The sequence below is a fragment of the Parasteatoda tepidariorum genome, chromosome 7, assembly GCF_043381705.1.
Source record: "Parasteatoda tepidariorum isolate YZ-2023 chromosome 7, CAS_Ptep_4.0, whole genome shotgun sequence".
Taxonomy (NCBI): Eukaryota; Metazoa; Arthropoda; class Arachnida; order Araneae; family Theridiidae; genus Parasteatoda; species Parasteatoda tepidariorum.
This window is the reverse complement of record NC_092210.1, coordinates 36,948,793-36,963,388: the sequence shown is the minus strand read 5'-3', so window position 1 is coordinate 36,963,388 and position 14,596 is coordinate 36,948,793. Positions and strand designations below refer to the sequence as shown.

Here is a 14,596-nt window from a genome sequence, read left to right as displayed (position 1 = left end):
CCTGTTTAAAAGGAACTTATATAATAGTTTTAATTTTCATTCAATCGGGATGAAGCTTTCTTCGCACCTTCTTTCGATATATATATTTTTTAAAAGAATGTTTTTTTTATTCTATAATTGTTGATATGTTGTATATTAAGAACAAAAGTTTTTTTTTTTAAAGCAAGAATACAATTTACTCTTTTTAAAATCGTACTTACTATAACTTAAAAGTTTAATGTGTAGACATAGAGAGTGGAGTATGGTATGGAAAATAAAAAATAACTATTCAAGTTTAAAAATATTAAGAAATAAACAAAAAAGGTTAATAGTCGAATTGTATAATTGATATTTTCTTAGTAACTTGAATTTTGCTTCAGTTTTCAAAACGAAAAAACTAGGGGAGAGTAAAACTATTTTACTGATTGTTTTAGCATAAGTAGAAGAAAATAACCACGAACAAACACAAAATTCAAAAAATAAAAATAATAGATTATGAAATTAAAATGGATCAAAAAAACAAGTGGTATTTTTTGGTTAAGTTGGATAAGGAATGCCCTGAACTTAATAGAACAAGCTAGGTTAAAAGTAAAGGACTTCTGTAGAGAAAAACAATGTTAAATACTGTAGTTAATACTGTAAGTCAACCGTCTCTTGCATTTAATAGGTCAGCTATTTATTTTTTAATAATGTAGGATTTCAAGTATTTCAAGATTTAAATTTGTTAAATTAAAAATTATGCCAAATTAAAAAAAATATACAATTCACATTATATTAGTACAATCAGTTTTTACTCCACTCTTTTGGCCTAATCAGCTTTTGCACGTTTTCAGCATTTTTCAAATATATTTAGTATTAGGTATTTCGGTAAATACTTTAGAAATAAATAAGTGTTGATATGTTATTTTTTAAAATTTTAAGCTAGAACATATTATTAGTTTTATGCAGATTAAAGGTTACCAAAACAATTTATCGCTTATGTAAAAAACAGTGAAAATGTCTTTATAATAAAAAATTATTTTAAAAGTTAACTATTTTGATTTTAACGGAGTTTTTTTTTCTTTTTTTTTTTGCAAAATGGAATAAGTTTTTACCATTACATATTTTTTAGTCTATAATATATAGAAATACATGGATCTAGAATAAATGTCTTATTAAAGAAGGTAAAAATTATTATAAATTAGTTATTAATAGCATGGATTACATAACTAAACTTTAAAACTATTTATAGGCATCTTATAAAAATAATATTTCTTTAAAAAAAATTAAACTTCCAATCTTATTCAGATTTTTGATTTTATTCTTAATGTAATTACAAAATGTTTAGAAAAATGTAAAATATTATGTTATTCAATAAAAAATGACAGCTGCTTTACATGTTGTTATAAATTAAATTTCTTAATTTTGTCAATTTTTAATCTTAATCTGCACAATATCTTAATATTCATCTGTTCTTTTAAGGTTTCTTTGAAAAAAAAACTTTTTAAACTTTTTTATCGAATAGTTAGTTAATTATATATGTTGCATTAAGTTATGAAAATAATTATTATGTAAAATAGCTGTATACACTGTTTATATACTGATAAGCACTATCTAACTATTTGTAGATTAAAAATATGCTTACATGTCTGCTTAGAAATAAAATATACTTAATTTAAATTTGTCAGTTTAAAAACAAAAAATATTGCTTGCCAAACATTGTGCATATTATATTTGTCTATTTAGATATCATTAACACTGACTTAACTGAAAATTAAAAATTTTTAAGACCAATAATTCTAACTAAACTTTTTAATTATTACAACAGTGCTCAAATTGCCAACTTAATTTTTAAATTTAACAATACTGCCCAAATTGTTAATTCACATTTTAAATTGAACATTACTGACGCGTTCATGGCAATTTAATTTTTAAGTTTAACAATGTATAGCTTTAATGTTCTAAAGTAGCAATTTTTTAAAGCTTAAAAGAAAAAGCTCACTGAAAGGTTTTACGTACAATGGTGGTAAATGGTATGTAATTAGTAGGTGTTTTTTATAGCCATAGTATGTGTGAAAGAACAAAAATATAAAAATAATCGAAGGTATTTTTTATCTATAACTTATATTTAATTTATTTACTAACAACACCCATATTGTATGCTTGTATTTGAAGCTTTGAAAAGTGATTGTATATTGAATTCACATTAATTTTAAACTACAGACAAGAAGTCAGCAATTAAGCTTATGTAGTTGGAAATTTCGTACTTCAGAAGGTGTAATATCGAGAACCAGAACTACTGGTGCTATCGATGTGATTAGTTTTTAATTGTTATGTTTTTATTTGAGGGATTTCAAATGCTTGAGTTTAGTTAAATACTATATTTTAGAGATACAGAAAGACGATTGTAAACTAGTTTACTTTTTTTTCAAATTAAAACTTAAAATTCTGATGCTAAAAATTCTTCTCCAGGCGTTTATGTGTTTAATTAAATATGGTTAATGGACAAATTATGAATGTTTCGGTTACATAGTTTAGTGATAAATCTCATTTCTTATTCAAGAAGACGAGTCAATATAAGCAAACTCTCACTTGATACAGATGTTTCTTCGTCTAAGTCAACCAACACATAATTAGGAAAAAACCAGGAAAGTAGACCAAACTTTTATTACCCAAAATTACAAGATCTTTTCTCAGTTTCTTGACCATTTTTATTAACTCAATAATCAGAAGAACAACTTTGTAAACAAGCCTACTTTTTTTTAAATAAAACCTTATAATTCTTGACTTTTTTATTAATATGCAGACATTTGTGTTCTTAATTAGATATGGTTTATGGACAAATTACGAATGTATCGGTTACGTAGTTTAGTGGTGAACCTAACTTCTTACTCTCAGGGCGAGTCAATATTAACCAACTCTCTCCAACTCTTCGTCTAAGTCAATCAATATCCTTCCCGTTAGGAAAGATCCAGGAAAGTAAAGCAATTTTTTTAATTTAGAATTATAAGATACTTTCTCAGTTTCTTGAACCTTTTTTTTAACTCAGTAAACAAAAGAACAACTTTGTAAACAAGTTTACATTTTTCTAAATTAAAACTTAAAATTCGCATTTTTTTTATATGCAGTAATTTACGTGTTTAATTAGATATAGTTTCTGGATTAATTACAAATGTTTGTTTCAATTTCACAGTTTAGTGAGGAACCTAATTTCTTGTTCAGGAAGGCGAGTCAATATAAACAAACTCTCACCTGTAACAGCTGTGTCTTCGTCTAAGTCGACCAACACCCGTCCCGTTAGGAAAGATCCAGGAAAGTAGAGCAAACTTTCATTATCCAGAATTATAAGAAACTTTCTCAGTTTCTTAGCCATTTTTTAACTCAATAAACAAAAGAACAACTTAGTAAGAATTTTTAAAAAATCAACAGTACAGCATAAACACTTCCATCAGCACGACATTTGCTTCAAACTTTCTTAGAAAGTGGAGAAAACGGACAGGTAAGGTAAAAAGTCTAGAATGATTGTAGGTGGGCGCAATCTTTCCTCATACGACCTCGACAACAACCGGTTTTTTGAGACGTGACGTCAGATGAATTAGTTATATTCATTTTCGATTTTGGGCAGAGTAAAGAGTTCTGCCTACTAACCCGTGACGTAATTGTCACCTTGCGTTTCTCTTAAGCTTCCAGCAATTTATGATTTTTTGATAATGAGTCTACATAACGGTACTTCACTTATTTAAGCGAAATGGAGGAGCTGGCCGATGGGTCAGTCTTTACGGTTGAATGCTTATATAATGAGCACGTCTAACCTTTTATTTATTTTTGTTTATCGTTATTTTTTTCTCTTTTAATGTTCTATTCTTGGAATAACAGATGCAGCATTGCATGTATAATTTCCTTCAATGTAAGAAAAATTTAACTCGCTTTATTAGTACATTTTCATAAGATATATTGTCAAATTTACTTATTTCAATAGAGCACAGTTTGTTTCATATACGTTTATTTTTTTAAAAAAATATATCGTTTTACATAAATATCTCTATTATACAGTAATGATGCATAAATATCTCAGGAACAATTAAGAAAAAGTGTACATTATTATCCATATACGCATGGTAAAGATAATGTAAAAAATCATTTAAAGAGCAGAATTATGGTCATTATGATATAGAACATAATCTTTCATTGATATGGAACATAATATTTACATTATAATGTCATAAATCTTCGTCAATTATTTAAAAAAAATGTATGCTTTTATCTCGATTCGAAATCGATAGTAAATGAAGAAAAAAAAAATTTTTCCTCTTTTTTTTAAACTTTAAAATACTTTTTACTATTACAGTTCCGAATTCTCCTTTCTATTTTCATTTCATTTTGGAACGTCAAATATTATAAAGTTTCTAAAATAAAACTAAATGAAATTTGGAAATATCTATTACTAAGAATGATTGAAATTAAGGAAGTATGAAAATTTAAGAACTATGAAACTATAAACAAATTAAACTATGGATATTTTTACTCAAAGTACAAGAGAAATTGTTAATATTAAACCTTACGAATTTTCGCTTTGAAAGACTGACTCATTGTACAGTGTGTCAATAAAAAGAACCACCTTGAATAACTTTTTATCTAATGATCGTATCTTTACGTTCTATTACTCAATCTTAATTCTCAAGGGGATAAGCTCAAATATGCTTTTAAATTATGATTGGTAAGATTGAGTCCTAGAACGTTAAGATACTATTATTAGATCAAACTTTATTTAGGGTGGTGTATTTTTTTGGAGCACTGTATATCTTAATGTTGATAAATAAATTTAGACATTGTTTTTTTTTCTTCTGCAAAACAAAAAGTACAAAAGTATAAATCGTTTTAAATAAATAAAGGTAAGTTTGAAAAGTTTAAAAAAATATTTTCCAAATCCTCTGCTAAAAGTTAAAATGAGAGTGCGATTCTCTTCTTCAGCTGTATGTATAATCTTGATCTTCCTGTTTTACGTATAATCCTGTTCTCGATGTATAATTTTGATATCTAATATTTTTATCATTTACATAAATTATTTGCCTTTTTCTTTTAAATGTGCTAAATTGGGCATTGTGGATTTTGTCTTCGTCTTTATTATGAAATACAGCCTTTGGAACTAGTCAAAAGGCTATTTAACCACTAAAATTTAAGGCTATTTAACCACTGAATTTTCTCCTAGTGTTTGAACATCCTTTTCTCCTAGTCATTAAACATAGAGCTAGCAGTAGAAAATTATTAAATAATTAATTATAATATGTGGAGGAATTGTCTGTATGGAGAAATTATTGCAGCATTTCAAACAGATATCCATTACCATAAAATAATTACCATAAAATATGACTTAGTAATTTTTTTCTAAAACGAAGTTAATAATTACAATTTTAAGTTCATGCAATGATTTATTAAATTTATGCAATTAAGCACCTTCAGGACTGTGATCACATAAACGTGATTGAATGATTTTCCTGTCATGGCCCACGGTATCATATATAAAACGAGCCTTTCTAACTCTAGCAGCCCAAGATCATACGAGCGTGATCTCAACAGGATACTGTCGTATTGAATCTTGTATTATTTATTACATATACATACTCCTTAGTTGGTATAAACTAGGACGGTATGGACCTGGGAAAAATTTTCTTTCTTGAAAAGGTAAAAGTGCCTACATTACTTACTTAAAAAAAATTTATAAAATTTCCTATTGTACAAAATGTGATTAAGTGTAACAAGCCATTATTGTGAATATTTTCATCTCTAATGTTACAAACGGTAAAAACTTTCTGAGGAAGATAAAGACTAGGCAATCTATCATCTCCTGAGGAAGGTAAGATAAATACTAATGCTAAAATTTGAAAATTCCTCTAGAATTAATTAACTTCTTTACAACTTTCTTGCTGCATTGAAGCAGCATTGTTTCTTGCATAAAAAAAGATTTAATTTTTATATTGAAGTGCAAATTCATTTACTTTGATATTATAATTACATTTTATTATAATAAATTAAGAGTAATTATTTTGTAGAAAGGTTAAACTGGAAATTGGTAAGAAAGGGATAAGCGAGTTTGGCACAAAGCTAACACCGATTTTGTTAAATAAATGCATGGTCATTAAAAAACAGCAACATAAAAGTCGGCAACACTATGAATGCGTCATTTTATAAAAGCGCAAATGTTTTCTCCGAGCAAAAGGATATGATAATTGTAGAAGGTGTTAAAAATCTTTTTAATTCTCTAAAAAGATTTACTTGATGACGCAGTGTTATATATGCAATTATAACACAAATATGTATTTGCAGGCATAAGCTAGGCTATATTTCTTTAGATTTATACCAGAATTATCATATTCAACTGTAATTGGCGTTTTTAATAACATTTCCGGAGGAGACAGATGAAATTCGCTAGATGCTGCAAAGCCATCCAACACGATGAAATGATACTTCTAACAAAGACAGTACTATAAGATCAAGTTTTTAAATTTAGGCATTGTACTATTTTAGGCAATATAACATTTTCGTTTTTACTCATTTGTCTTTTTCTCAAATTTTTAAATCACCCCATTTGGATAAAATAATTTTTTTACTCCAACATTTTGCGGTGAATTCAATTTTAATTTCTCAGATTTATTTTCTAAATAAATAATTAACAAATTTTCATTGCAAAGTTTTAAAATCCTATAATCATAATGATAAAAACCGGATATGTGTGTACGTTTTAATATTTTAACGATCATTTTTATTTTAAGATTCATACAGTAATTTAGCAAGGATTAATGTTACTTAACAAAAGCATAATATTTTATTTTTTATCGTAGCTTTATTCCACATATTAAAAGATTATTATTTAACAAAAAACTTTAGATGGAAGTTTATTTTTAATTCCTAGAGGAGTAACTCAAAACTAAGATACTAAGCAAAGCTTATTGCGCAAAAAAATTATCAAACAAAGCTTAAAAAAAAAAAAGATATTAAACAGTGTTTGATGAAGCCTCATCCCAAATAAGTAATGAAAAATATATACGTACTATATTTATAAAAAGCTTAGAAGTCAGAAAAGCAATTATAAATAGAATTTTTTTTAATAGTTTAAAGCTGTTTTATTAACAATTAAAAATAAATATGTCGTTTGAGTAGGCTTGCTACAAAAGAATATCTATCTATTTCTCTCTCTCTCTCTCTNTATAAATATATATATGTTCGAAATGAAGATAAAACGAAGGAAAATTACAGACATATGAAAAAAAGGGGAAAAGGAAAAATAATAATAAAAATAACAAAAAACTGGGGGAAAAAATAATTAAAAAATCCGGAAGAAAAAGGATACATTTTTTTAAAAAAATACGGAAAATAAAGGATATAATCTTTTCAACAGCGATTCTTATATTTCTTTATGCATTAATATTTTGAAGCTAATTGGGATAAATATTTTAATTCCACAGAAACCATTATCATACTTTTACTTACACAGCATGCTATACTTATGAGGTTATGTCTACAAGCAATATTTTCAAAAACAAATCATTAATAATGGTTTCTTGAAAATACAGCATGTATAAAGATATGTTGCCGGAAGAATCAACAAAGCAACCCATTCCAATTAAATATCAAGATATATTGCATTTTAAACAAGCTATTGTCATTAAAAGTAACGCAAAGTAAATTGGGAATTTAAGACAATTTTCTAACAAATATCTGAACCTTAAACAAGTAGAAAATAACTAAATACTAAACATAGGGAACTATTATGAACCGATGAATTTAAGATGTAATTAAAATCTTTTAGCAGTATTTATTGAAATGATATTGTACCTTCTAATTAAAAGCTCGAAGCTCTTCTACTTAAAAACATCTTAAGAATGTACTAAACAACTGCTAATTTTAAGAACTTGCTCATATTTATGTGAAAGCGTTATTTAAATAACATTTCCTAGAAGCAATTATAAATCTATTCAAAAATATTTATGAAATCTATAAAATTTCCTTTATGAATGTATTCTTCTTAGATCAATAATGCATTATATGTATCGAATTGTTTTAAAAAAGTGCGCGAATTATACAAGTAGTTTAAATGGAGCAAAGGGAAAAGTAATTTTTTCAGAAAAGGGTAATTTGAAGATTTAAGTCTATTGTTATTTAATTGAGTTCGTAGATTGAGTTCATTTTAGATTATCAATTATAAGAATTTTGTGCTCTGTTTTGCATGCACTAGATAAATTTAGTGGCAATAGCCACTATATATTCTTGCGATTCACGGATATTCTTGCAATTATTATTATATGATTTAAATAGATTAAGGTCAGTAACTGGAAGCGTACTTTTTTTTAAAAAAATTTAAAAATTTATTGATTATAGGAACCATGAAGTTGACTTCGCCAAAGCATACACTGCGAAAAGGTTTAGTGAATCTCAAGACCAAAAATGGTGGCAACTACAATAAAAGAAGTATGGTCAAAACTACCAGATTATGGTAAAACTAACTAAGGTTCTGGCTATATGGGAACTCCACAAAGTTCTCTAAATTTTATTGAATCACTTTGATAATAATAATTTTTATTAAATTAGCAATAATATATGACTCAAAAATTATGATAGAAGTTGGTAAATATGGTATAATTTAGTAATTTTACCGTAATTCTTTAAAGCATGGCATAAAAAACATTTATTTGGTCAAATTTAATGTTCAGTTTTACATTTTTTACTAAATGTGAGGTAATAAGAACAAATAAGAAAACTAGATTTTCCGGTAAACTGTTACCTTATGAGCAGAAAAATTACTAAACATTTGATTTAAATATTGTATATTTTGGTTTTGTGCTTTATTAACCAAGATTATTTTTTTTACCAAAATTGTCATTATAATAAACACGGTTTATCACAAATTAAGGAAAAATCACAAAAATGACCATTTCTCTGAAAGTTATACAAACAATTTAAGTAAACTGGTACACAAAATAATCCACATAATAATGTGCAAAATAGCATAAAAAGTTTAACCAGATAATTATGGTGTTACAGAAATTTGCATACATATGAAATAAATAAATTAGATGTGACAGTTAGGAATGGAAAGTAGGATCACCTCTACCAACGACATGTGATGCTTTTAATTATGCCGTCTATCTTTACCTTTAGAAGTACGAGCCGTTGTTCTTGCAAAGCAGTTGCTAGCGTGGCAAAGGTCTGAGAAGGAGGATTGAGAGCAGCTACACATCTGCCTAAAGCAACCCAAACATATTCGATAGCATTCAAGTCCAGTGATCAAGCTGACTACTCCATGCGTTGAATTTTTGCTGTTGAAGATAATCATCCACAATACGAGCCCTGTCTGGCGTTTTGTTATAATTATGTCGCACAAAATCATCATCAATTGCACGAGCAACCATTAATAATTGTTTTATTTAATAACACTCAAATGTATATTTACAGTACGATATGATGTATATAAGAGTTAGTAAAGTTATTTTTCCTATACAATATAAATTAAGAATCATTAGTTTAGAATGCATATTACACAAACCCTTAAAGTAAATTCGAAATAGGCTTAATAAACGAGAAGTGATTATACGTTAAATAATCTAGAATTACTTAATACAACTGATAGATTTAAATAAATGTTCTTTTGGGAACAAACTATCTTTTATTACACAACTAAAAACAATAGTTCCTTTTGCCACAGTAAGGTAAATTTTACAATTAACTTTGTGGAATATTTAGCAGCGTGCGATATAACAATAAACTTTCACCTCCTTGTGCTATATTCAAAATAATGAACTGTTGTAATCTGACGGTTTCCAATTATGTGAACTGGATTCGAATCTTAGTGATGGCTGGTCGATACGAATTCCGCATCCGGATTGAACCGACTACAGTGCTGACGTAAAATATCCTCAGTGATAGACGGATCACGGGATAAAGTCCCATTTATGTCAGACTAACAGCTACACTTTTGTGATTTTCCTCTCCATGTAACGCAAATGCGGGTTAGTTCCATCAAAAAAGTCCTACTAGTAGGTAATTTTTTCCCCAATTCTTAATACAGGAGTTTCCTTGTCTTCTGAAATGGATTCAAAATTACAAGGCTACGGAGTTGCACATTGGACTAAAAAATTGGGTCTACTGTTCAACGACTGTTATAAAATATAAATTTAAATACGTCAATATGATGATCACTTGAGATAACAATGTATATCCAGTACGAAAATATAGCGATCATTATTAGTAATATCAACAAGATATTATCAAGATTATAATACATAATGATAAAGTTGAGGAACAAGTTTTTTGTGGCATTTATACAAATACTTAATCTTGGTTAATTCGGGTGCAAGGATTTCAAGTCTGAAGTAAGCTTTGCTCCTAAAGCTACATAGTTCAAATGCAAGTTAAACTTTAATAATTTTCACAATGTATGCTAAATTTAAATTATAATTTAAAAAATAACTAAATTCGTTGTTTAACCTTCAACTTTAAAAATGGTTAAATGAGAATTCTCGGAGAAAATGAGAAATTGAAAAAACATGGTTATAAACATTTCTAGTGAAAAAAAATATGCAATTGGTGTCTAATTTTGACACAAGAGATTATCATAAACATTCACATCTGTAAGTCTCATGCATCTGTAAGTAATATTGCATCTGTAAGCCTCATGCATTTTATACTAATTGACATAGAGTTGCATATATACATACAAATAGGCAAATTCTTCTCTTTTTATGTAGATTCTTAAATTTAAAACGTGAAACATTTACATTTGCATTTTGTTGTACAAAGAGCTACTTCATTGAGAAAATTGTGATTGTTGTGATGGTTTCTTGCGCTAAGTACTTTATTGATAATTTAAACTATAAAAAGATTTTTCAAAAGATCTCCCAAAGTTAAACAACCAGAAAGGTCAGTAATTTCGAGGAGAAAAAAGGAGAATGATAAGAAAATAAAGAATTTGGATTGTAAGTGACGAATCAGCAAGATAGTTTTTAAAAATGCTAAGAAAGTTATAATGTTAACAGTTTAAGTTATTCCGCTGAGAAAAAAAATATAGCCAAACCTACCATATTATGGTAATATTTACACTGTTTCTGGCTCTATGGTAACACCAAAAATCTCGATAATTTTAACCGAAGCCCTTTGGAAATGATTTTTGTAAAATTAACAATAAAACATTGCTTTATAAAATGCGATAAAATTTGGTAATTTTAGGAAGATATTTTAGAACATAGTATGAAGACCATTTATCGGCTGAAATTACTTCAGTTTCGTATTTTTTGTTAAATTTGTAATAATAAAAGCTATAATTTGGAAGACCTTATTACTGTTACCATATGAACGGGAAAATTACCAAATTAATGGTTTAAATACCATATAATTTGGTTCCTATTACCAGAGCTATGACTTTACCATGCAGTACGATAATTTTACGCGAATATTTTTATCCGTGTAATATTTTAACTTTTAATATAATGTTAATATTAAGTTATTTATATTTATTTTTTAATACAACGTTACAAGTATTTTTCTTTAAAAATTTATTTGTTGTTTTCGAATGGGTTGAAAACTCAGAAACGAAAGTCTTTTTTGTAAAAAACAATATATTTAAATTCCTGGAACATTCTTTTATACATTATTTCAAGCAACGATCGTATGAACATGGTATTTGATATCAGTATGAAAGAGAAAGTCCACATAAAGTTTGTATATAACGAATAAATAGTTTCAACTTTTAAGCGAGTTCAGTGCTCTAGACGTTTTCTTAATATTTGCTTTAGCTACTTAATTGTTTGCTAGATTAAAAAAATATTTTTAACCATTTTAAAGATAGTTCAGTGCATTTTTAAGTAGAAAAAATTTTTGATTTTAAAAATTTGTGCATTTTATGCAATAGGGAGAAAAGTGAAACTTTTAAAGAAATATTGGAGAGTGATAAATTTTGGTTCAAAGTAGGTTTTATCTTAGTTTCGTTTTCTGTCATCAAAAAAAATATTGCATGTGTTTTGTTGATTAAAACTTTAGAAAGATAGAGATTAATTATTTTTAATAGATATCTTTGATTTTAGTAGCAAAGGAAATTGTTTAGATTTTAAACGAAAAATCCTTACATGTTATATTGCCCGTTTATAGCTACAACTTTTGTTGTATTAATAGAATGAGTATGAAACAGGCTTAACAACTCACAAGTACTATATCCAAAGAGATAATCATTCTTATTTCTAAAGATACCGGCCATTTAAAGAAAAATAATGGTAACTGCACTCTTAAAAAGTGAACTTGGGGCACAAAAATTAAAATTCAAACCAAAGATAATGAATCCTTCACTGTCACAATTACAAGAATTCTGCGAAGTTTTTGATAATTTTGCTACATGCTTATAATCATATTTAAATCAACATGCAAGATTTTGTATTGTACATAATGTATATGATGTAGAGTGCTCCAAATAATAACGAACCACTCTGAATAACTTTTGATCCTAATGATCAGATTTTCGCGTTATAAGACTCAATCTTAATGGTTCGAGAAGGGGGACCACAAATATGCTATTTCTTTAGTGTAGACGATATTATAAGTTAAGAAATCAGGTACAAAGTCATACTTTCTATGAATAAGCATGCCTTTTATTGATGGATTTAGACTTCTTCCCCCTAAAAATAAAGGGGGTTGCCTCAATTTGCAAAATATGATCCTAATAGTTTGGTTAGGAGAGCTATTCAAAGTTTTGACCCCTTAATGTTAATTTTACTTTTTTGCGTTTTTCGCCATATCTCAAAAATTGCACATAATTGTAAAATTCATTTAGCCAAAGAAATTAAATGTAAAAATAAATTTTAGTAAATATTTATTATTTTTTATATTGTTTACTAATAACAGTCGAAAAAAATTTGAATTTTTTACATAATTTTAAAGTATCTAATTTTCCATAGCAAAATACAAAATTTGAAATCGGTTGGATAGCTCCGGAGAAATCGAATTTTAAATATACGACTTTCTCAAAATTTGAATTCTCAGGAACCAATTTTGTATTTTGCTGAAATTGCTCAAATTTTGTATTTTGACATCTAAAATTACATACTTCAGAAAGGCATAAAAAATTGTACGCCTTACAATTAAAATTTTTTCGTCTATTATTAAATAAAGTAATAAACAATAATAAATATTTTACTAAAAAAAATTTTTCTTGGAACTATTTTTGGATAAATGAATTTTATACGTTTGCAGAAAGTTTTCAATTTGCTTAAAAAGTTCTCAAGATTAGTGCGAAATATGCAAAATTCCAAATTTTGGTTACCCAAACTTTGGATCGCTCTCTTGACCAAACTAATAGGACCACATGTCTTAGATTACGGCAACCCCCTATATTTTGGGGAGCAGAAATCTGAATCCGTTGAAAAAAATATATGTTTATTCAGAGAAGGTACATTTTTGTATTTGATTCGTAACCTAAAATATAGTCTTGGTTAATTAATTAGCATATTTGAGGTTGCCTCCTCGATGCATTAAAATTGCGTCCTAGAACACAAAGATTCGATCCTTAGATCAAAAGTTACTTAGGGCGGACCGTTTTTTTTATGCATAGTACATGAAAGGGATGAAAGAAACTCTTAGTAAAATATTTATTAATTTGTCAATTAATAAATAAAGTTAATTTACGATTTTGTTAAAGTATGAATTATTTATTATTTTGTTGACCAAAAGTAATTTTCAAAAGTTATATTTAAATTACTCATTATTAAATGAGTGAAATGTAGGGAGTAAATGGACAATTTTCATTTATCTCATTAAATTAATTTACTTATGAATCTCATATAAATAAAGAAAATTAAAATTAATTCTAATAAAATTTAAGTTTAAAGGTATTTTTTTAAAGAATATTTACAAATAAATTTTTAGAAGTTTCTTTATGCTCTTTTGTTCCAAAAATATTGAAGAAAATAATATTTTAAATTGTACGGATGGATGCAGCCGACTTCTTCAAAACAAGCAATCAGTTTAAGCTCTTTTTATTGTTTAAAATTAAAATTCTATAAAAACAATATTTTATTTTAAACAATGTAAAATAGCCATCTACTTCAAAAATAGAATAAATTAAATTTTCTGATGCCCTTTTCAATTTTTAACATCAAAATTCTAGGAAATAATATTTTATTTTGCGCATTTTGTTTATCCAATTTTGCTGTAATGTTTGAAAAAGGGAAACTTCTTCACAAAATCAGATTTAATTTTTTTTGTGCCCCTTTTTATTTTTCGAAAAAAAAAATTCCAGACAAATATTTTTTCTTGCTCTGTTAAAAATAGTAAATTCTTTCCGATGCATTCAGTTGAGTTTTCGAACATTGTTTTTATATTTTAAAGTATTACTTTTATGTCTCATGATACTATGATTCATTTTACAGAATCATGGTTTAATTAAACTCCTTAGGTAAGTTGGAACAATTTTGCTGAATGAATTTTTCGAAGTACAGGTATAGTAGAGGAATTTAAATGTACCGGTAAAATAACTCGCAGTTATTATGGCTCAGTGTTAATCTGATGTACTTTTAAGGGTCAACTGTGTAATTTTCATTGCGTCCCCTTAACAAAGAGAACAATATATATATATATATATATATATATATAATTATAA

General features: G+C 26.9%; 1 protein-coding gene across 1 annotated transcript in view; it reads right to left on the bottom strand.

The window, feature by feature from the left end:
- LOC107455634 (arrestin domain-containing protein 4) overlaps window positions 1–3,513 on the bottom strand; it is a 78,124-nt gene extending 74,611 nt beyond the window's left edge. Inside the window, exon 1 of the mRNA XM_016073268.4 lies at window positions 3,211–3,513. Coding sequence (XP_015928754.1) covers window positions 3,211–3,331 — 121 coding nt within the window. The 5' untranslated portion in view covers window positions 3,332–3,513. The remainder of the gene's footprint in view (window positions 1–3,210) is intronic.
- Window positions 3,514–14,596: the final 11,083 nt, after the last annotated feature.